Consider the following 24,307-nt stretch of genomic DNA (forward strand, 5'->3'; position numbering starts at 1 on the left):
TGGTAGCAGAATAACAATAAAGAAAAGGCTACATTTATTGCCTCTGGGCAGAACAAGAAGCATTAGTCTCTAAGATAATTCAGAATCAAAGGTGGCATTCAAAATAATGTATTCCAAGTTTTTAAAAGGAAAAGTATAAAATGTTTAGTATTACATGTGTGCAGTTGAATATTCAAAAATTATATTGTCTCCTCTCCTCACAAAATGCATTATATTTTATTAACTTAAAATATTTTCTTAGTGTAAGTCCAAATGATCACAACTCATTCACAATGGATTTCTCTGAAGAACTATTTCACTTAGCTTGACTTTATGTTGCTCTCTTTTTAATTATCTGGATTTTCATAAGTTTAACAGTCTGAGATTCCCTGACTGAATATGTTGTAGGACTGGGGAGAAGATATTTCTAACATTAAATGTTATCTTGATATAACTGTTAACTTAGAAAATTGAAGTTGACTAATACTTTATATAACCCAAACTCCTGAGCTTTAAGACAGCTCACACTTAAATTCATTTATTCAAAGCATATTTACTGAACCACTAACATATACCAGTGTCTTGGGCTCTGGTTCTATGTAGGTAAACAGAACTGATGGAAATCCTTTTCCTCATGGAGCATCTGTCATAAACTAGGAAATGTTAGCAGAGTTCAGAAACATATATGTACACTGATTAAGCATGACATCTAAATTCCCTTGTTGTGGTGAAAATTATCAGAGAAAACAAATAGTAGAAATGGGTTTCTGGACCCAAGAAAGTGTTAACAAGGAATGTTGGAAGACACAGTAAATAATGCTAATATACTTGCATCTGTAGAGAACCAGGCAAAACACCATCAAAACTCCATGACTCAAAGTTCTAAAGTGAGGCTTCAAGCGATATTTACATAACTCTTTTTATTTGTTTTGGTGATGATACACAAGAAATACTTAATGTTGCCGAACGTGAAACTGGTAGGACCCCTGAGTATAATCATAAACAACTTAGTTTTATTCTCCGGCTGTCTCTTCAAGCTTATTCAGTGGAGGTAGGGGACTCTATTTTATCCTGTATATGTATGAAAATTCAGGTAGCCTCATAATTTCAGGTTACTGTTTGTTAATATAAAGTCTTACAGTTAGTTTAAACAGCATACGGTCTTGGCTCAGGGATATAAGTCATCCCTGTGTAAGAATAAATACTAGCAACCTAATGAAAGGATAGGACTTCCTTCTTTCCCACACTCAAGGAAGGGGGCGCAGAGGGGGGACAGGAAGGAGAAAAAGCTAAGTTCTGTCTTGATCAACTCTGCTGTTTCTTAAGTGGTGTCATTCTCTCTGTGCATGGCAAATGTTTAATGCCAAATTTTTATCTAGTTAAGGCACTGTATATGTTCTTACAGGCTATGACCACACTGAACTGGCCATATGCAGTTCCTTAAGGGTGTAATTTCTATGTTCCTCTGTACCCTGAATGTCCTACATAGTTAAATCTGTATATTTGATTCAAGTTGAGCTTGGGGCAAGACTGTCTCATAGATGGTTCTGCATGCCCCTTGCTGTCTCCTGGGTTGCATTTAATGATGCTGGCTCACACTGATGATCATGACCTAGACCCTACTTCCTAAGGACTGGCAATTTAGTGACATTCTAAATATATCATTCCTCATTCATTTGTTTGTTTATTTGTTTGTTTTTGGCTAGACGATTTATATAAACAGAAAGTTCCCCTACTGAATTAATGGTTATTCTGAGGAACAGTTTGTATGGGAAACCCAGGAAAATGCAGGATTCCACCCTTTAATACATCCTTTGTTTAAACATGTATTTGTCCTCTAAAAAGTCTATTCCCCAGATTTCAAAGGTGAACTATGAGTTTGTTAATTAGTATTATTAACAACTTATGGGTTTAAATAAATGTGTTTTGGGGGTGCCTCTGTGGCTCAGTTGTTAAGCATCTGCCTTTGGCTCAGGTCATGATCCCAGGGTGCTGGGAGTCCTACATCCGGCTCCCTGCTCAGCAAGAAGCCAGCTTCTCCCTCTCCCACGCCCCCTGCTTGTGTTCCCTCTGCCTCTGTGTCTCTCTCTGTCAAATAATAAATAAAATCTTTAATAAATAAATAAATAAATGTGACTTGTTTAAGTACATTGATGCAGGTATACTTAGCGGTGATTATGTTTTAACACTTTCTTTTTCTTGTGAGCATCCTCTTCATATTTAATATTAACACCCAAATAAACATTAAGAGAATATACTTGTTTTTTCTAAATCCAAGTAAAAATTATATGAAGTCAACTTTTCTGGGAAAAATATCTAAAAGTCATGCATACATCTAGAGTTATTTATGATTGCCCCAAAATAAACTATTCTGTACCTAAAAACAAACATAAGGGACATGACATTGCTCTAGGATTTTCATGTACTCTGAGAATCAGGTCACTCCAGTTCTAGTTTTCATAATATTTAAACATTTTAAACTTTATGCACGTAAAGTCCTATTTACTGAATAGTACTTTAAAGACCTACTTTGAAGAGAAGTATTAGGGAATGGAAATTTATACATTGTCTTTCATTTTTTTCGATGTTTAATTCTTTAAATGAGATTCTCCTAAGGTGTCTCTGCCTCTGTCTCCGTCTCTGTCTCTCTCTCTCACACACACACGAGTTTGGTGGAGAAGACTAACAAATTTAAGTCATAGTCCTTGTTCTCAGGAATCCCTATAATGTGGCAACAAAAAAAAGATGTTTATCAAGAATGTAGAGTACTTTGAATAATGCCAATTTTCTCAAAAACAATTCTGAAAAGAATGAAATCTGGAAAAAAATGCATTTAAAAATCTGCTTTGTATACCACTGCCTTACAAGCCCCCCCCCCCAATGCAAATAGCAGTGCTTTTCTTAGGTGAAGAGGGCTGAAAAAGAAAAAAAAAGTTCTTCTTTACGATTTGACTCTATTTCAGAAGCTTGACACAAATTTCTTGTAAGATTCTAGAACCTATTTAAAGAGATGTTTGTGAATATTTGGGGAGAAGATAATGTCAGTGTACAAAAACTTCTAATGATGTTATTTATAAACACTAATTCAATCAGTCAACAACCTGATAAGGTAGGAATGTCACTAACCCACTGTGACACAGCTATTAAGTAACTTGTCTGAGGTCACCATCACAAAGAGGTGGTAGAACTGGACTATCAACCCAAGAATCTTTCCTCCATAACCTATGTTTTAAACCACCAAAATAGTCTGCCTTTCTTTTTTATTTTTTTTTAACAAGAACTATTTTTTTCTAAGTCCTTATGATATCATTGTGAATTTATTAAATAAAATGTGAGAAAAATATTGATTCATTCAGGGAGATTTGGGGTTACTTGATGAATGATACCTAAAGAGAATCAATTAGTAGAACATTTCAGCCTATTAGGAATTCTCTAATGACAAGAAGAATTGATCTCTTGATTTATACTGTTTATTTTCCTCAATGATTTAAGGTAGTACAAGTAATACATCCTTTTACAATTTGGAAATGATACAAAGATTGTATAAATAGCTAATATGATAGTTTAGAATGTCAAGATTCAAAAGTATCTGAAGAATAGCCTCCAGTTATGGAATGAATAACTCACAGAAACAAAAGACACAGCATTGGGAATATAGTCAATGATACTGTAGCAGTGCTGCATGGTGACAGATGGTAGCTACACTCGTGGTGATTATAGCATAGAGTATAGAGAAGTTGAATCACCATGTTGTACTGAAACTAATATAACATTGTGTATTGTATTGTCAACAATACTCAAATTAAAAAAAAAAAAAGTTAATTATCTAAAAAGCCTAAATCAGTGGACTGGGAAACACACTTAATATGGACAAATGCAAATTCCTAGTAAAAGAAACAAAGAATTGGCTTAATCAAATTGGCTTAATAAAATTTCATATTGAAAAGGCATGTCACTTAATGAGTCACACTTTCAGCTAGCAAAACAGTTTTATGAATTACGATGACATTTATAAACTATTGTCCAAACTGAGGCTTATGTTCGTTCCAGTGTCTCTTCACTAGCCTGTTCACTTGTAGAATATTGTATGGGAAGGGTTGGGACAGGGTGTGCTTTAAAAAATGGTCAGCCAAGAAGCCTGATGAGAAATGGTCAAAGGAAATGAGGATATTTGGTCTGGGAGGACCAAATAGGTACTATAGCAGAGGTACTAAACTGTAGGTATAGTACCTATACTATAGATACTATAGTACTATAGTACTATAGCAGAGGTATTATAGGTACTATAGCAGAGGATTTGTTTATTTAAATGGCTAGAACACAGAAAAATTAGTAGACTTGTTTCTTCACGGAGAATGTAATAAAGTTAAGGTAGAAGCAAATGTAGCCCCTCCTCCCTCTTGAATTTGCTAAAAATAAAGTAAGCTTTCCACAAAACTTAGATATATAAAAATGGCTAGGGAGGATGCAAGAATTGTTACCCCACCGCAGGGAAAGCTGGATTATGTAACATCTGACATCTCAAGTCTATGTCTCCTCATTCGTAAGATTCATAGAACATTAAACAGCAAAAATATAGGAGTCTCACTGATACATAATAGACTAAGATAGAGCCTATAGTAATTCAATATATATACTTACAGGCAATTGGCTATTAGGGATTTGAATTAGAATTATTGTGCAAACAATATATACCCATTTCCTCCTCAAAGTTATCTTACTAAATTTTTTCCAGTAGTCCAAACCAATCAGCAGGAGAAAATCTAAGTTTAATTTTGGCAGACTCCATAATGAAGCTTTGCCTTTAAAGCTATTTACAATGTTACAGTGGTATTGTCTTCATCTATGTCTATAATTTTCTTTTCCGTGGTCCTGTTAGTTTCTTTTATTTTTCCACACCAAATCCTGTTGCCCCATAATGTTTGAGAGTTTAGCTTTAGCTGCATCAATTATCCACAGCCTGAGACTCACATGTGTTTGAGTTAATCAACAGCTCTAATGTGAGTATCAGCTATTACTTTCTGTAAAAAGCCAGCTAGTAAATATTTTGTTCAATTCTGCTCTGTATGTGAATATAGCCATAGACATTTATATAACGAGAGTAGCTAAGTTCCAAACACATTTTATTTATGGACACTAAAATTTGAATTTATAGAATTTTCATGTGTCATGAAAAATTCTCCTTCCTATGATATTTTTCCCCATCCATTTAAAAGTGTAAAGCCATTCTTAACTCACAGTCCATGCCAAAACTGGGGAAGCAGGGTGAGTATCACCCAAGGAAACAACATTTGGACACAGTTCCATTGCATGTACTAGTATGTACCTTCTCATAAATAAGTTTATGAGAAAGTCATTGAAGCTCCTTTACCTTCTAGAAACAGGTAAGTGTAGAATGCTTTAAAATATGTAACTCTGTTACATATTTTAAATATGATATTTATTTTACATATGATATCCATATTCAGATACATATTACTCAACAAAGTGAGCTTTGTTTTCACTTCTCGTCTGTCCTATAAATTCTTTTTTTTAAGGATTTTATTTATTTACTGGACAGAGAGAGAGAGATCACAAGCAGGCAGAGCAGCCGGCAGAGAGTGGGGAAGCAGGCTCCCTGCTGAGCAGAGAGCTGGATGCAGGGCTGGATCCCAGGACTCTGAGATCATGACCTGAGCTGAAGGTGGAGGCTTAACCCACTGAGCCACCCAGGCACCACTGTCCTATAAATTCTTATTGCCATTCTCTTGTAGGTTGAGTTATCATTTTAAGTCTTGTCATTACTCTCAAAAATATAAATGGTAATTTCCAGCACATGAAAAACCCCTCAAACTTCTATTTTCCCTTCAAAGGCTACTTCCCTAGTTCCATCATTCCTTCAGATGGGGGTATATCTTTTTCTCTAGCATTTACATTTCACTTTTAATAGGTCTTCACAATTAGAATCTTTTCAGGCAAACAAAGTTGCAAGCATTATTCTAATTGCCCACTTAGGTTTCATACTATTTAATATGATACAGGAGTCAAACATTTTCTTGGGGAAAATAAAACTTCCCTCATTAAATTAAACACACATATCACGGGAGTTTACTGAATACTGGTTGTGCTACAAAGTCTAGTGTATAGAAATTTAGGAAAGTTGATTTATTAACGTGTTTTCCCTAATATTTAGAATTCTGTAAAGAACCTATTCTCACCCTTATTCTCTGAGGCCATTCTCTCAATTTTTACCAGTCTGGATATTTTTTTACAGAAATTACTAGAATTGTCTCATGCTTTTCTTGAAACTGTTTGTTCTCTATGATCCTTACCTGTCAGCATCAAATTTGAAAGTATATAGTTGGCCAGGCTCAGAGGAAAGGGACAGATAGGCCCTTCAAAACTTCACAATGACCAACGGATCTTCACTTTGACTTTGGCAATTAAAGCTACCAGCTTTGTTTTACTAATGATAAATAATAAATTAAAATCTATCAGTTTTTATTTTCTCTAATCATTCTTAATTGGAGCCATTGTTTCTTATTTAACTACTATGACCATTTATACCACCAGTGCATTCAAAAGTCCATAATTTCCTTTAATCTATCCATAGCCAAGTTTCTGAAAATATTTGCCCCAAGAGACTAGGAAATGGGATATCACTATAATGTGGGAGGTGTTGGCACACATTTCAAGACACAGAGCTCCATCCCTTTCTTACTACCTTTTTGCATATTTCCTTCCTTTTTCCCTGTCTCCCTCCTTTCCACTGCCAACCTTAATTTAAGAAACCACAGGAATGTTGCCGACTTTTCAGTAATCTAGACTGTTTTCTATAGATGCCTTTCAGAGGAAACCCAATTCCTTCCTCTTACTTACCTAAACTCTGACAATAAAGAATTTATTAAAGGAAGTTTCCCTTAAGTATTCTAATCAACATCTGATAAAACACAAACTATTTAAAAAATATATCTGGGGGTGCCTGGGTGGCTCAGTGGGTTAAAGCCTCTGCCTTTGGCTCTGGTCATGATCTCAGGGTCCTGGGATGGAGCCCTGCATCAGGCTCTCCGCTCAGCAGGGAGCCTGCTTCCTCCTCCTCTCTCTCTGTCTGCCTCTCTGCCTACTTGTGATCTCTGTCTGTCAAATAAATAAATAAATCATTAAAAAATAAATAAATAAAAATATATCTGTATTGAAAATATAAAACAAACCAAGCTTCTAATGTAATTGGAGTCTTTTGGATCCATGTGCTACTAGCTGATGTCCAAATTACCTAGATAAGAGTTTATAACAAAGTCACCCATTAAGATTTTAAACTGCTGGGGCACCTGGGTGGCTCAGTGAGTTAAAGCCTCTGCCTTTGGCTCAGGTCATGATCCCAGGGTCCTGGCATCAAGCTCCGTATCCGGCTCTCTGCTCAGCTGGGGGTCTGCTTCCCCCACCCCCTCTCTGCCTGTCTTTCTGCCTACTTGTGATCTCTATCAAATAAATAAATAAATAAATAAATAAATAAATAAATAAATCCTTAGAAAAAGGATTTTAAACTGCTAAATTATGCTCTTCTGTCATATTTTTCCTTTAACTATGAATCTAAATCTTGTCTAAATGAGAAATTATAAAAATTCCCAGTTTCAAGAGTGAACATTATATAATTAATATTATGAGAGTGATTCTCTATAGTAATCATTACTAAATTTTCAACAATTAGAATAATCACATTCTATAATACTTAGTACCTTTTCTTTTTCTTTTTTTTCTTTTTATGTAGTGTTCACTGGCATTTTCTCAGCTAAAGATTTTTAAGTTGATCTGGGTCTTCTGTAATATATATATATTTATAGAAAATAATGTAATATCTATATATCATAATATAGAAATAATATAATTAAATATTATAATCTATTTGTCTATCTATAATTTTCCTGATATGGATACTTTGCAGAAAATGATATGAGGGACTAGTATACATCTTTGTTTATAGAGCCATTATTGTAAGAAAAACTGCTATTAGCATATTATTCAATGTTTTATGTAAGTAGTCGCAAGGCCTTTTTTCTTTTTAACGTATAATGACATTACCCATCATTTAGTATATACAGAGCATTATAATTGTCCTAAAAATTCTTTATTCTCTCCCTATTCATCCCTATCATGTCCTGGAACCACTGATCTTTTTAGTATCTCCATAGTTTTGCCTTTTCTGGAGTGTCATACACTTGGAATCCTAGTGTGTAATCTTTTTGGTCTGGCTTCTTTAACTTACAGTATACATTTAAGTTTTCTTCATGTCTTTTCACAGCTTGATAGCTCATTTCCTTCCAGTTCTGAATAATAATTCCATTACATGGCATCAAGAGTTTAACTAAGCTACTCTATGGTATTGCTGCCTAAGTATCTATTTTGTTTGGCCAACTCTCCAGGAGGGACTTGCAAACACATACATGCCCCAGAAAGCAGCCACAGAGTCACAGACAAATATAAGTCCCTGATAGGATCTCTCCAACAGCATGTGAGATTAGCAGTCTCCACTTACATAGGACCCCTGTGGGGTTTACCAAAATGCAACTCTTCTGGTTTTAATGAACCAAGCTAGGCCTAGCCAAGGAACCTCAAAGTATTCTACCCATGGACCTTAATAACAGGCATCTGTCCCAGCTCCTGCCTTGTTCTTTTTGAACTCTGCCTTGACCTCATCATGTGATCCCTTGAGGTACACCTCTGGGTACTTCCTCTAGGACTCATGCGTAATAAAGTTCTCTACTTCAGTTTTTCTTTTAGTCTGTTATTGGACCATGATTCACCATCAAGCACCCTATGGTCCATTTAACAAATGTTAATTTAACAAAGTCACGAGGTACCACTTTTTTTATCCTTTCACCTATTGAAAGACATCTTAGTGGTTTCCAATTTTGGGCAATTATTTTTTAAAAAGCTGCTATAAATACCTATGTGCAAGTTTTTGTGTAGACATAAATTTTCTACTTCTTTGGGTAAATACCAAGGAGGTGGCAAAATATACAATCATATGGTTAGAGTATGTTTAGTTTTGCAAGAAACCACAAAACTGTCTCCCAAAATGGCTATATCATTTTGCATTTTTACCAGCAATGAATAAGAATTGTTAACAGGACCTTTTATGGAAGACATGCTCCAGAGGCTCCCTTAAACTCAAGTGTATTATATTCAGGAAAAGAAGGTAATGATTATGTCAGATGAGGATGAGCATGAGGTATCTCTTAGTTTAAAAATTAATAATCTATTCTGACAGTGCACTTAAAGTAATTTGATATAAATGCACATTATAAAATAAGTGAAGAGTATACCCATACACATATAGAGGTATACACATACCTTCCTACACAAGGGGAAGAAGAGAAAAAAATTGTGTATATATACACACAAGTGATTTTTGTATAACAACAATCTTATCTTCCACATAGAGTGTATTTTTGAATTTATAAAAAACAATGAATTTTATCATTTTGTTTAGTTTTTTCACCTACATCATATTATCTATATTTTATATGTAGAATAGAATTAGAAAGATTGAGTCGCATGCCCAAGACAACACAGCTATTGAGTGGCAAAACCATAATTTAACACTTCTTGTCTTCTAAAAACAAATCAAATACTTTCTACACCTTAAGGCTCATAACACCATATGTGTATACACAGACAGGCCCTCCTACATACAACCATTTAAACACACACATTATTTGAAATATATCAATTAATTTCCTATGTTCATCTGTCTCTTAATAGATACAACACTGAATGTAAGGGCAGCCTAACCTAATATGGTTTAGTATTATACCTCTATTTCTTCCTGGTTCTAATTACTATAAGTGATTTTTCTCATAATTTATTTCCTATCACCTAGCTGTTTTGAAGTTAGAATTATGTAGTAAAATCACAGATTAAGAGACGGTGGTTTAAGATGAAGCTTGGTACAGGCGAAAACAATCATGTAAGAAAACAGTTACCTTAATAACAGATGTCTCAACCCTGGATGGGGGACTCTGAACTTGGGCCGCTGCTGCCATATTTGCAATGGTGCTGAGATGGTTCATCTGGCTCATTGCCATGGTGACAGATGCTGGAGGTAGGCTGACAGGAATTAGAGGATGGGGCATCATCATGAAAGGAAGTTCCAGTCCTATAAAAAATATACATATATCATCACTGCTCTGGTCAAATAAAACTATGAAAACTATGAAACATGGTATATCTCAATTATTAAAATGGCAAAGAACATAAATCATTGAAAATTTAAGCATTAAAAAATGTTCTAATAATGATTGCCAAAGGAAAAATATTTGTCCCCTTTTAGACAACAATATCCACTCACCACTCAAGGGAATTAATTTTAAGGCTAACTAGTTCGGTGCCATGTTTTATCCTGTCACCACGCTTCATGTGTTTCATACAAATGGTCAATTTCTTGTATTATTCTTCTGATCAGTCTAATTCTTGTTTAAAATATGAGGGTTTTTTTTTTTTAGCTTATCACAATTAATTATTTCTTTATTCTGTCCTATATTTTACTATCCAATAATTAGATTCCTTTTTATGTCCAACTACTTTTAGTGCTAAGACATGCCATTATACAATTTGGCAGCAGGTGATTCTGCTGAAGGGGGTGGAGAGGAGGACAAAGGACTAAGGACTAAGTGAGGTCCAGGCATGCAGAGCGGGGTAAGAGAAGAATGAGAACCCTGGGGTAGGCAAGAGTAAGGTGTTTCCTTATCCCCGGAAACATCACTGCTGCTTGTGGGGGATGGATATATACAATTTGGATACAATATTATTCCAAGTTTTCTAATGATTAATTTGAAATGAGGTTTTATTTATTTATTTATTTACTTACTTACTTACGTACTTTCTTATTTTGAAATGAGGTTTTAAAAAGTATACCCCATTTGGAGATTGGCCAAGCAACTTCTGGGGATAGAATCTCAAGTAAGTAAATTTCCCCCAAACCATATTTTCTTTTTTGCTTTTATCTTACATAGGTCCTCAATTAAAAAAAAAAATCTACAATATTTAGCCTATTTTTGGAGTCTAATCTAGTTTGACTAACCAAATTAAGTTACAATAGGTTCTGTTATATACCTAGAGAATTAATTACTTTGTGGAACAGAAGAGCCCTGGTAGTTGTAGACTTATCCTTATATTAAGTGATGTTCTAGCCACCATTCAGAATTAAAGTTCCTCATAGAATTCCATCACAAATCCTAAACATGGAATCATTAAATGCCCCCACATAGTTTAGACACAGTACAAAGAACCTAAGAGATAATTTTACAAAGGTTTATAAATGAAATGTGTGTGTACCAATAAATATATCACCTTTTTTAACTACCGAGAAACAAAAGTTGATGATTATGGCGATATAGTGTCAAAGTCAAAACAGTACATTTGTGGGCTGGCATCTTAATAATGATGGCCATGTCTTAGATTTCAGTAGATTTTGAAACACCCTAATAGAATATATTTTAGAAGGTGTTTATGAATAATTTGAATTTAGATATGTCCCTAAATTAAATTAACTTATTGTTTAACTGAATCTGTTGAATATACAAACTACCCACTTGAAACAAAATTTCTGTAATGTCCCATCAGTTTATGAGTTTTCATTTCTTAAAAAAGTAAATCATATTTCTTATAATGTGCTTAGAAACAGCAAAGTTGGTAAAACTCCAATTTAAATGCTTTAGCTCTATTAAAAACCTCATTGTAAAATCTCTACGACATAGTTTTTAATGAAGAATACTTAGTTACTGCCATGATTTTTTTCCATTTACTTCATGAAGACAGTTAAGGTTCAATATAAATTCAAACTCATTAGCTCAATACTGTCTGGATCTTAGAGTAAATTGTTCAGAAGTGGGTAATGAAAACTCAATTCAAATTCTTCAGCAATCAAACAAAGCAATTTTATTAAACAATGAAAAGAATCAATTAAAATGGATATCTTTATTATCTTTATTATTTTACAAGAAACCATGACAGCTTTTGGCTAAAAAAAAGTTTATAGCTTCATCCAGAAATGACTCATAAAAGAAATTTCTCCAGCTTGTTCCTACACTGTGCTACAAAAGTTCACTTTCATATTCTCAAATTGATGTACTTTACTTTTCTACTTATGCCTTTTTTGACACTTATGCCAAGGTCCTCGTCAAATATGTAAAAACTAGAAGTATGAATTTTTCAAGGGTATGGTATCACATAAACATTCAGGGATAAAACATTTTTAAAATCTCCACTCTACAACACCTTTATCAATAAATGGTCAAATTTTTTCTTTACATGTTTACTTTTCATTGTATCAGTTAAAACAAAAATTGAGGCATAATCACTGACAGTTGATATAGAAATAATACTTTGGAGTCAATACTATTTGAATATGGAAACTGAATTGGAAATTTGTACTTAATGGATAGTCTTCTCTATGTATTTCATTTACGATACCCAACAAAAGCAAGCTTTATATTTTCATAGTATGTTGCTTATATGGGCAATTAATATATGGAGTGTAGAAAAATATTCACATTAATTATTTTAGATTCAGTTTGAGCTCTGTTTATATCTATTACCTACTTTTGCTTTTGTTCACTTGAACCAATTTCTTCTTTTATTTGAATTCTGATTGCCAGTTAATAAGTTGGAAGAAGTGATTTTTCCAAATACATTTCAATTTTACTGTCATAGTAGAGAAGCACTGTAACTCTGTTTTTCACACTATATAAAATATTAAGCCAAAATTCTGACTGAATCATTCAGAAACAGATTATAGACAAAATACCATCTATTTTCACATCTCTTTTGCATCACAGAATATTAGTCCCTTGTGTAAGGTAAATATCAATCATCCATATGTGAGTTTTCCATAGCAAGTTTATAACACTAGATTGGATTTCCCCACTACATAAAATGCTCCTAGCTATCTCCGCCAATCATCATTTGTTAAATACTCATGATGTTAGCTCATTTGGGTAATAAATAGAGCAAACAATTAAGAAACTAAGTCTGATGAAAAATATACAATATATAACTAAGTCAGCTGTAAGTGATTTTTGCATTATTTATAACATCTTTTTCTTCTATTAGCATGAATAAGTAAGAATTGAAAATAGGCCATTTCAGAACAAGACTTACCCATAGTTATTAAATGTATAATTTCAGGTGCTTTGGTTTAAGTCAATATATTCAGTGGGATTGATATAAGCCTACACACACACACACTATGCCTACATACAAATATATATACACACATATACACATATATACCTTTAAAAGTAAAGTGTACTACCATGCCTACATGAAATCTTGCAAGAGACAGAAGTTTAAAGATGTAAGAAAAATTCTTATATTCTTATATTTGCTAAGGAGAGTTAGAGAGAAACAGAAAAGAACTGATGAATTTCTCCTTCCCCATTCTATAGAATCACAGTGTTTCTTGACTTTACAATGGAAGAACAAGATGAACTTGATATAGCCCTTGTATCCTCAAAGAACACATACTGTAATAGGTTGTTAAGGCATGTATGCAAAAACTCATAAAATAAAAATATAAAATGGTTTAAGCCAAGGAAACTGGTCATGAGTTTATGAAAAGACTCAGAGAATGTATCCAGCTGTTGATTACTTGGGATCTGTAATCATACTTTTATGTTGGGGATAGGGAGTGGCAGGAAGAGAGGCTCTCCCACACCTGGTCATACACACAGATTGTGGAGAAGAGCAGAAACAGTCTCAGGATAGATATCTGCTTACATAGGTTCAGCTGAGGGTAGAACACAACAGGCAGCTGCTATATGCTGATGTTAAGAGTGTAACCACAAGCACAATCAAGGCCAGCCATGAAAGCTAGAGCATGATTTTGGTGGATGTACAGTCTTACAATGTACAGATGGATGTACAGTCATCCATCCTTTGACTGGATGTACAGTCTTACAATAGCCAGAGGTAAGTAGGTACATAAATGAAAGAAAATTGAAATTAACGCCTGATTACTAATTCTGTCTCTAGCTAAAAGTTGTTAATTATGCATTTTATATAACCTGAAACAATTCCATTCCCCTGCCTAATTATATAGATATTAAGAATATATCAACAAAAATGTATACAAACATATGGAACCTATTTACAAAAAAGTGACTGTGTGTGTTTAGTTTTCCTTTGTGTAAAAAGATGTATGTTCTTCAGGGATAAGCAAGGTGATCTTTGGATTCAGTGTAGTTGAAATGTGAATCTGTAAAGACCAGGTATGGGAGATTCTCTCCCACCTTCTACTCTCTCTACCTCAACATTTCAAAATAGTTCAGATTCTGAAAAAAAGCAGATGGCTTGATGCACTCTCTCAGTCTGTCTATGAGCTCAGATGACTTATCTTGGCTTGTGCCTATTTTATATTTTAACATCTTTTGGGATACACATTTTGTGATGGACCAAGTTTTGAATTCAGAAATATACTGCTTAGAGGAGAAACCCTTAAATTTTGAAAGCTATCTCTACTCTAAAGGTAATCAGATTATGGGACAGTCAGAACTGATAGGTTACAAATATAAAATGGCTTTGGTTTTCCTCTAATTAGTGCCTTCAAACATGTTTTGTCAAGGCTCCCTTTTCAGCCCCTTAATAGCATCCTAGAATCGAAAAATTCATTCTGGGGGTGCCTGGGTGGCTCAGTTGATTCAACAACTGACTTTTTATTTTTGCTCAGGTCATAATCTCAGGATCATGCGATTGGGACCCATGTTCAGTGTGGAGTCTGCTGGAGATTCTCTCTCTCCCTCACCCTCTGCTCCTCCCCTGTGGGCACACATGTTCTCTCCCACAAAAACAACAACCACAACAATAAAAACCTCACAAAAACAAACAAAAAAATTCATTCCAGTTAACACTCATCTCTCTTTCCCCTTCCCCATCAACATTGGCCAGCCCTAGAGCCTAGATCGTGGAAGACATGGGCTTGGCTAGTTTTTTATCCATCCTCCTCATTTCTTTCTCCTGAATAGTAGAATAAAGGTCTCCTACCCTACCAGTTTCTACTCAAGTCCTCCCTGCACTCTACTATAACTCTGCCTATCCACCATTTACATCTTCCACATGGCAGGTACCTAAATGCTAAGAATCTCCTAAGCCATGTCTGATCCTTTAAAGGGGCCCTTCCAGAGGAACATCTGAAAATCTCCCTCAGCTTCCTCTTCTTCTAAGCTCCTGGAACTGCCATTGCCTTTGAACCTAAGGTCCTTCTCTTGGTGTGGGTCCTCTTGTTCCAATTATGTCCATTCTCTCTACCCTACCACTTCTCAATTCTTTATCCCCATGCTCAGATACATACAGAAAACAGAGCAGCAGTTCACATCAAAACAGAAATGCACCCTTTTTTTTTTTTTTGTCCTGGTTACCTTTATTAATTAGTCTAGGTCTTCATTCTGTATATGACAGATAATCAACAGTCACTGGGCAAAAATCCATAGCAAAAGAGAAAACAAGATGAACAAAATTTGAGGAAAAGCAACACCATGAAAAAGAAGGTCCAAAATGAATAGATAGAGCAACTAATTTGAAAGATACCAGATAATTCAGGAAAGATATTTTCAAATTCTAATTAATACCCACACAAAGATTTAAGAAACACTATCAGTGAGCTTCCCTCCCCATCAGATGCCGTCTCTTCACTACAAGGATTTCCATAACTCCCCTCTACCTATGGTTGTACCCTCTGATAATGCAGGAGGAGGAGATTTGTAGGGTCTGGTTCAGAGGACCATTAATAAGTAGTAGTTGCTTGTTACTTTCCTTATAATGAGGAATGCCTGATACCTTTTGTTCTTGCATGAGACCACAGGAAAAATTCTATTCTGTATCTTGTTACATGGTATATTCAGTAGACCCAATGACAAATATGGCTGTATTATAAATGAAATTTTAGTAATAGATTCTTGCAAATGAAACTGAAATAAAGGGAAAGAAATGTGGATGTTTAGCATTTGGAATGCTATTTTGCAAATCAACTGAAACATTAAATTATCGATTAAGACAGATGTTCAAAAAAAAAGATTACCATATTAAATGTGGAGATAATCATTAGCAAAGAAGACAAGATCACTTTGTTTTTTGGAACACAAATTTTTAAGTAGAAAAGGAAATGCAAAATGTTTTGGGGAAGCACTGTTTCTCTTTAAAAAAAAAAAAATACACAAACTTTAGGTATGTATAGAGTAGCACCAAGTAGCCTAGCCCAGATAATCATATTTATTATTTTATCTTGCATATATCTAATGAGAAACAGATTCCAAAAGGGAAGCCCATAGTATTTTTAACGAATTTTGGATAGAGTACATGAAAAATAACCAAACACAAAATTAAAGTTATCTGTAAGAAAACAAACACCTTTAAACTACCATGCATTATAATAGTAAAAGTACACGTAAATGTTATTGTCCTTTATATCTAGATAACGTGTAACTATTCATTCAGATTTTCCCACAGGCTGACCCTGATAAAGGAGGCAAATCTCAGAGAGACTAACGGTCACACCACTGCTTAGTGAGTGACGCTGATAGACTGTGACGGGAACCTGACATTGTCAAGATTTGTTTACAATGAAAATGATGGCAAGAGCAGGCATTTACTCCATACCATTGGAGACCACTTAGAAGGATGTCAACGCCATCTTAACAATGGAGACAAGACTATTCAGTAAGAGTAAATACTAGTCACAGACACTATAGACGTTCAGTTGTTATTCCAAAGGTAAGTGAGAATAAACAAGTTATTATCTGTCAGAGGGTTAACTTCACCCTGGTGAAAAATGAGATACGAATTGTCAGCTCTACTCCTAGTGCTTTGCATAAACAGGAGAAACAGTCCTCTCATGAGTTACTGTAATGCAATCTTTAAACCTTTTTCTGGATAATGTCTGAGCTCAGTTGATCTACATTAGCTTAAAAAAACACTGAAATCTTTTGGTGTTTTGGTTCAAATTCATCAAATTATTTTAAAATGAAGAAGAAGTCATCTTTTCCAAGTACAATTAATTATAGGCACAATTTTAAAAATAAAACAAACCAAAATAAAATATTCCAGTTTAGGTATTGTGGTTTAGCAAAAACAAAAATACCATGAATGCCTAGGTTTTAATGCCCAAAGAGAAGGCCATTTCCAGAGACCAAAATTTGTATATGTACACATCTCATGTTTGATTTGGAATTGCTGGCAAAAAACAAACCGGTTGGCTATCATGCAACCAATCCTGCTTAGCTGATGTTCTAACATGAACTTATTTTTTTTTTCTTAGAAAGAATAGTATTTTGATGAATTTTAACTATTCTACTACCAATAAATATGAGTCATTTAGTAAACATGTTACTCTCCTAGAAATAGACCTATTTTCTTTAGCTCTCTATCATTAACTAAACCTTACTCTTTGTTACCTGAGTGGTATTTGTTAATTAGAAATTTAAAACTTGCCATACAAGAAAGCTTCTATTTTTAACTGTGATGTATTCTTTTGAATGCAGAGCTAATCTGATACATTTAATTTGATATATTTAATGGTGAGACTATCACACCAGTGTCATTAAAGTCCATGGACTCATCAGAACAAGGCTAATAGCTAGATTTCTTCACAAAGTTGAGATATTTCTATTTCCTTATATATTCTGCATGTTGCTGAGAGTGGCATAAGTTAATAGGCTACACAAAATGACATACAAAATACTGGAAATCAGGACTGCTTATTTCTTTCTTTTTTTTTTTTTTTTTTTTTTTTATTAGTTGAATGTCCTTCACCACAGTTAACGATTATTGTACTAGAAAGACTGAGGACCAAATTGCAAAATCAGAGCTGGAGTTCAAGTCACTAAGACCAAATGGAATACAAAAAAGGGTATTTAAAGAACAGGGAGACATATAAAAAACAATTATCCTGAGAATTCTTGAGGAATCATGGAAACCCAGAACAGCATTAGGTAATTTATGACAGATAATGGCTTAGGTTTGAAAAGTCTTGATTTCAAACTCATAAAAATTATTAGAATGAATTGCTAGATACAGAATGAAATACTTTATATAGTTTCCCTTATTTCCTACCAAATTCCAGAAAGTTTTGATACAACTTAAAATAAAAGAAGGAAGGCCATTACTATAAAGATAAAAGGTTAAATACTTTACGTGGAGAAGACAGATAATTATATCAGAAAACACTTTGCTTTTTGATGCTTTTGTTTTCTCTGGACTCATTAGCACCATGTTCTAAGTGTTAACCAGGTAAAATGGATCCCCAAAACAAAACAAAACAAAAGCAGACTCAGAGTAAACAGTTACACGGGACTCAATACAAGGAAATAAATAGTAGCCAGATTAATTTGTATAGACTAAATATTTTGATGTTTTGCTAATATGGACTATAAGATGATTGGAAGCAAGAGCCAAATGTTTTTATTCAGTGGAAATGATCATGTTGGAACAGATTCTTAATTTGCACAGCGAAAGTATAATGCTATTATGGACAGTGTGGAAATACAATACTAAAAACATGTGTAAGTTTTCCAATCTAAAACATAGTCATGAAATTCTTCAAAATAAAGCAGTTGGGTATAATGTACCCATGTTAATTTAACTGCATCTTTTAACCTTTCTCATTGCCAATGTCAATGAATTTCTACCTTTTCCCACTTTAACTCATCAAATTATTTTTCCATTAGGCAAACAAATGAACTAGAAATTCTCCTCTCTAAGGATACTGTAATTTCCCTATAGATTTACAATTACATCAAATAAAATTTCAAGTTAATATACTTCATATACTGTTAGTAGAGTAATCAATGTCATGGTATATAATATTAACAAGTTTATGTTCATGGGTAAGTGTTGCTCATGGTCAGCTGACATCAGTTTTAATTTCCATTGTTTTAATGCCATGTTTTTCAGGCTTAAACTATTTATGTTGAAATCAAAAAACCTTCTTCTCACTTGAGCCAAAACGGCTATTAAATTTTCCAAAAAGCATAAAACCCTCATAGGTAGGATGGCATACTCATGGGAATTATCTCAGTATTTCTCATTTGTATGGATGTACATCTTAAATTATCTTTGTCCAAACCTGGTTGGCCTTAAAGAATGACATCACCCCCAAAACCCTGGGATCATCTTTATCTCCTCCTCTCTCACTGTGTGCCACAAATATCCATTTTGTGTCTTGTTGATTTCATCTGTGTAATTTATCTCTACTTCAATATCTGGCCCTGTAATCAGATTCAAGGATCATCATTACTTTAAGTACAAATCTTATACTGTCACACTTCTGCTTGGGGGACTTCAGTTGTTTCCCATTGTTATTAAAGAAAGACCCAACATTTCACCTTTCAATCTAAGCACCACACGGTTGGCCCTATGTTTCTTTTGTTCATCATTGTATCCCCAGCTTTTAATGAAGTAGGACTAATTTTCAGTCAGTTCTTGAGGTTAGAGGTGCAATTCTCAGACCAATTCTTAAATTTATATGAGGTAAACTTCAGTGTGGCTTTTAAAAATGCTGAGCTATATAGCCTTTGCTCTTGAGCAACTTACAGTGTGGGAGAGAGATACACAAATAAAGCAAATATGTACCTAATTTTATCCTTTGAAATAAAAAAGAGAAGATGAAGAAGAGGAAGTATGTTTGACATTTTAGAAATAAACTTGATAGAAGTTGTTAACCATTTGGGTACAAAAGGGGATGAAGAGGGTAAAATGTGAAAGATGACTTGAATATCTAGACTAACAATGGGCTGTATGGTGATTACATTAACAAGGTTGATGGTGATGATACCTAACATGTATCATCAACTCTTTTTTTTTTTTAAGATTTTATTTATTTATTTGAGAGAGAGAGAGAGATCACAAGTAGGCAGAGAGGCAGGCAGAGAGAGAGGAGGAAGCAGGCTCCCTGCCGAGCAGAGAGCCCGATGCGGGGCTCGATCTCAGGACCCTGAGATCATGACCTGAGCTGAAGGCAGAGGCTTAACCCACTGAGCCACCCAGGCACCCCATGTATCATTGACTCTTAATGTGCCAGGCAATGAGGTAAGTTTTTATATGTACTACCCAATGAATCTTATGAAACTCAGAGGTAGATCCACGTTACTGTTATAAAGGTTGGCTTCATCTACCCCAGGATTTAGATTCTGGAATTCTGAACATGTAATCCAAACTTTGAATTGACAAATGAGGAATATCTGACTTGACAATAAATAAAAATGAGTTCAATTTTGGACTTACTGTATATGAGATATTTCAGGAACAGTCCAATAGAGATTGACAACAAGCAATTAGAAATATGGAATTGAAATTTGGGAAACAAAGCAGATACCCAATGAGGTAGATTTTGATGTCTTTGATTCATAGCTGGGAGATTAAGCCATGATGCTTCAAGATGGTATAGAAAGCATAAAGACATTTCTACTAAAAATGTATTTCTACTGTAATCCACAGAATAAGTCCCAAATAAGGCAGCTGAATGACTTCAAAACAAGGAGAAGAAAAAGAAGTCTGAGACGTTGAGCAGGATTAAGCAAATACTGATATATGACTCCTACAATAAGTTCTTAGCACAAAAGAGTATCAATGTCTGTTTATAATGTTCAAGCATCTCCACTTACTTCGAAGCTATAACATTCTTTTTAATAAGAAAATCAACATGAACACCTGACAGATCTTGAGTCCTCAATGAATACTGAATGAATGAATGTAGGATACTATGATTGGACAAAAAGTTTTTAACAATCCCATTTAAGTAAACAGACAAAACAGAGACCACACACACACACACACACACAAATAGACACAGCTAAGCATAGCTCGAAGAGGTGCCATTAGTCCAATTTCTAATATGATAAATAATTACAATATCGAGCAATTACAAAATCCCATTAAGAACATTATGGAGAGAGGCAGCTTTAAATCAAAAGACTACATATCACAAATAACTCAGCACATCTGAAGGGCCACTGAAATAATATTATATTATAGTGGTAGATTACACGCACATGGCAGGCCTGTTGAAAGCTACTGTTTATATGAAACCAAATCATTCTTTCCATAGCTTTTATTATATGTAGTGAAGACATACTATTCAAAGCACTTTTCGTCAGTTTTTCATGGGCAGACATGGCAGGTGATTTTCAAGGTCAAAATGACCACTAAAATTTCAGTTGCTAGTAATAAAAAAAATACTTAAGAAGATTAGCATTTAATGTGTATAATTTCATTTCTACATTTTAACTCCAATTCAGGAATTAAGTATAAGCACTTATTTTTGTCCCAAGAATAAATGCATACAATATGCTTTCTACAATGTGAATTAGAATAAGAAAAATGGTTAGAAAATGTGTTTTGAAAGGAGGACTGATTTTTCTGATTATATCAACACCCTTAGTTCAATATAAAGTAAAATTTAAACATCCTTATTCATTTTTTTATTTAAAAAAAATATCTGGTATAACTCTTAGAACCATAGTATGACCAATGAAGAATGTAAGGGAGAATAAAACCAACCAAAGGTCACACAATGATTCAGTATCAGAATTAAGTGCTAAACATAGGTTCTATGTTCATTTAAACACACACACAAACACATACACACACGGTAGTATTTGGATAAATCGTATTCATGATTTTTCTTCCATAAAATTTTCCCAACATCAATATTAAAAAGATGCATACCATGTTAAAAAATAAGTAATGAATGATGAAATTACCGTCTTGTCTAAAGTGCAAAGTGGAGAGACAGAATTTTTTAAAGTCTATAAAAACAACTATACAAATTGTCTTTATCTATACTCAGGATATTGTATTTCACATGTTTCCAGTGTAAAGGGAACTGTGCCTACTAAAGAAAATATCTTCTTGGGAGGGATCCTTAATTACTTAATCATAACTAGCTATCTAATTGTAGAAAATACTGTCTGTAATAAAAAAATTATTATGATCTGTTATTTTCCCTTGTGATCAAAAATCTGTCTTAAATAATTTCAATATCTCCTCCAACATAAAAACTTGCACTATTTCTCTTTTTCTCTGTTCTACCACACATGTTCTTTCACATTATTACACAGGGAATGTTAGTACCATTGTCAACAGTACACAGATGCTCTCGTTTAGATATACCTGGCCTAACACCTGGGTAAATACACCTTGTTAAATGTTGCTCTTAATTAAAATAATTTATATTAAATAACTACTTAAGACTTCAGTTAGTAGGCTAAGACACAATTTTCAAACCAAATTAAATACCTCAAGAACTTTGTTTAGTTTACATGGTCTGTATAGAAATGCTTTTCCACGTTGGTAAATTTTGAAATTTTATTTGTGAGCTTTCTATGAAGAGTGGCTTTTCACAAAGAAACCTTTTGAGTGTAATTTATACTTTATCATGTACTTGAATTATTTTCACCAAGAATTATAATTCTGTTATGGACATACCAATAAAAATTCAAAAATCATTTATTGTTTAAAGGCTATATATGTAATACTATGTGGGATTTTATTTATTAGTTATTTTAAATTTTAAAAATCTACAAAAGTATTAAGAGTTTAAGAATAAAAGGTTTAATTTTAAAATATGTCAAATTTCTATTTACTCTGAAAATCATTCTTATGTGAATTTGCTCAGATTAATATTAACATGTTTAAATTCTGGCTTTAAAAAAGATTTCATATTCTTGTCTATCCAAAAGTCAAGTTAATACTGCATATTGAAAATCTTGAAGAGGAAGCAGGAAGAAATCAGCACACTATTAAGAGTTTGATGCAGCCATATTGAATAGAAAAAAAAATAGAAATAGAAGAGAAAACACAAATTTATAAAATATCAGTATATAATCATATAAAGAGAACCAGATGCCAAGAATGTTATGGTATACAAGACAAGGAGCAAAAAATTATATTTAAAACACCACTATACAACATATACTTTATTTTTATTTATATATTTGAATGAAATCAAATATACGTAGAATGTTAGAGTACAAAGCAGACACAGAAATCATTCACTCATTTTTTAACACATATCCAACACCTATTACGTATCAGGCATTTTTGTAAGTACTGGAACTAGAGCAGTAAAGAAAGGAAATAAAGTCTTCATCCTCATGGACTTCATATTCTAGTTGGGAGGTGAGTAGAGAAAATAATGAGCAAATAAATAAATAAAGTGACATGATACATTAAATGAGACATCATTCCAGAAGGTTGAAAGAATTTTTTTTAAGATTTTAATTATTCATTTGAGAGAGAGACAGAGAGATGGAGAGAGCATAGGCCATAGATGGAGAGGCAGAGGGAGAAACAGACTCCCTGCTGAACTGGGAGCCCAACATGGGCCTCGATCCCAGGACCTGGGATCAGTTAGCCATGTGAGTCACCCAGGTGCCCCAAGATTTTTTGAACATATGTGATGCATGTTAGCTTGTGAGTCAGGAGTGCATACTAGAAAGACTTCTCTGAGAAGACCTCACCATCAAGTACAGTCCTCTCATTTTGCAGCAGAGGATATGGGTTCAGAATGATTAAATGACACTTGTGAGACCATATAACTCTGCAGGATAAGAGCTGGACTTGCAATACATTTTTTGCCTAAACCTTGGTCCTAAATCCTTTCTACTGCACAGCAGAGCACACTAAGTCGAGAGAATTGCCTGAACTGTTCAACAAGGCAAAGATAAACATAAATGGTGGGTCTGGCTGACAGCTGGTAGCTCCACTGATGGAGAAAAAAGTACATATTAGGAAAGCATCAGAAGTCGGAAAGAATTAGGTAGGCTAGGACCAGATTATGGAAGTTCTCAGATGTCAGGATGATGAGTTTGGTCATCATCTTAGGCAGGCGAGAGATATGATTAAAGCAATGTATCAGATGGTCAGAAGGAGGAGAAGGAACTCATCATCAGGAATAATCATCACAAGTTCTGTCATCCACCACATTGACATTGATGTGACCAGGGCAGGAATCCTGATTCTCATATTTCATGCCACTGGAAAATGGATAAAACAGAAAAAAAAAAAAATCTTGTGTTCTCTATCAGTAGAGTTTTCTAAGATGATGATTGAAGAACAAAATTGGTTTCCAGAGCCAGACATGACAAAACAATTATGTTGAGTGAGGACCTACTGCATACTCTTCCCTATATCTAAATCCCATAGCTTGTAAACTAGTTCCTTTTATATATGTACCAAATATTTTTCCCAAATAAAAGGAAAACTATGGACGTCTTCACATAAAGAGATACAACAGAAGGCAACAGCTTACCAGTGGATATGAGTTTGGACCTTTTTTTAAGACCCTCCCCAAATGACACAA

General features: G+C 34.0%; 1 protein-coding gene across 2 annotated transcripts in view; it reads right to left on the reverse strand.

Annotated features, from left to right (window-relative positions):
• Positions 1-24,307, reverse strand: part of DACH1 (dachshund family transcription factor 1) — a 427,802-nt gene that overhangs the window by 121,150 nt on the left and 282,345 nt on the right. For both annotated transcript variants that reach the window (XM_082701392.1, XM_082701391.1), the window contains exon 4: positions 9,942-10,114. In XM_082701392.1, coding sequence (XP_082557518.1) covers positions 9,942-10,114 — 173 coding nt within the window. The remainder of the gene's footprint in view (positions 1-9,941; positions 10,115-24,307) is intronic.

Source organism: Mustela nivalis, assembly GCF_964662115.1.
Source record: "Mustela nivalis genome assembly, chromosome: 15".
In the NCBI taxonomy this organism is placed as follows: Eukaryota; Metazoa; Chordata; class Mammalia; order Carnivora; family Mustelidae; genus Mustela; species Mustela nivalis.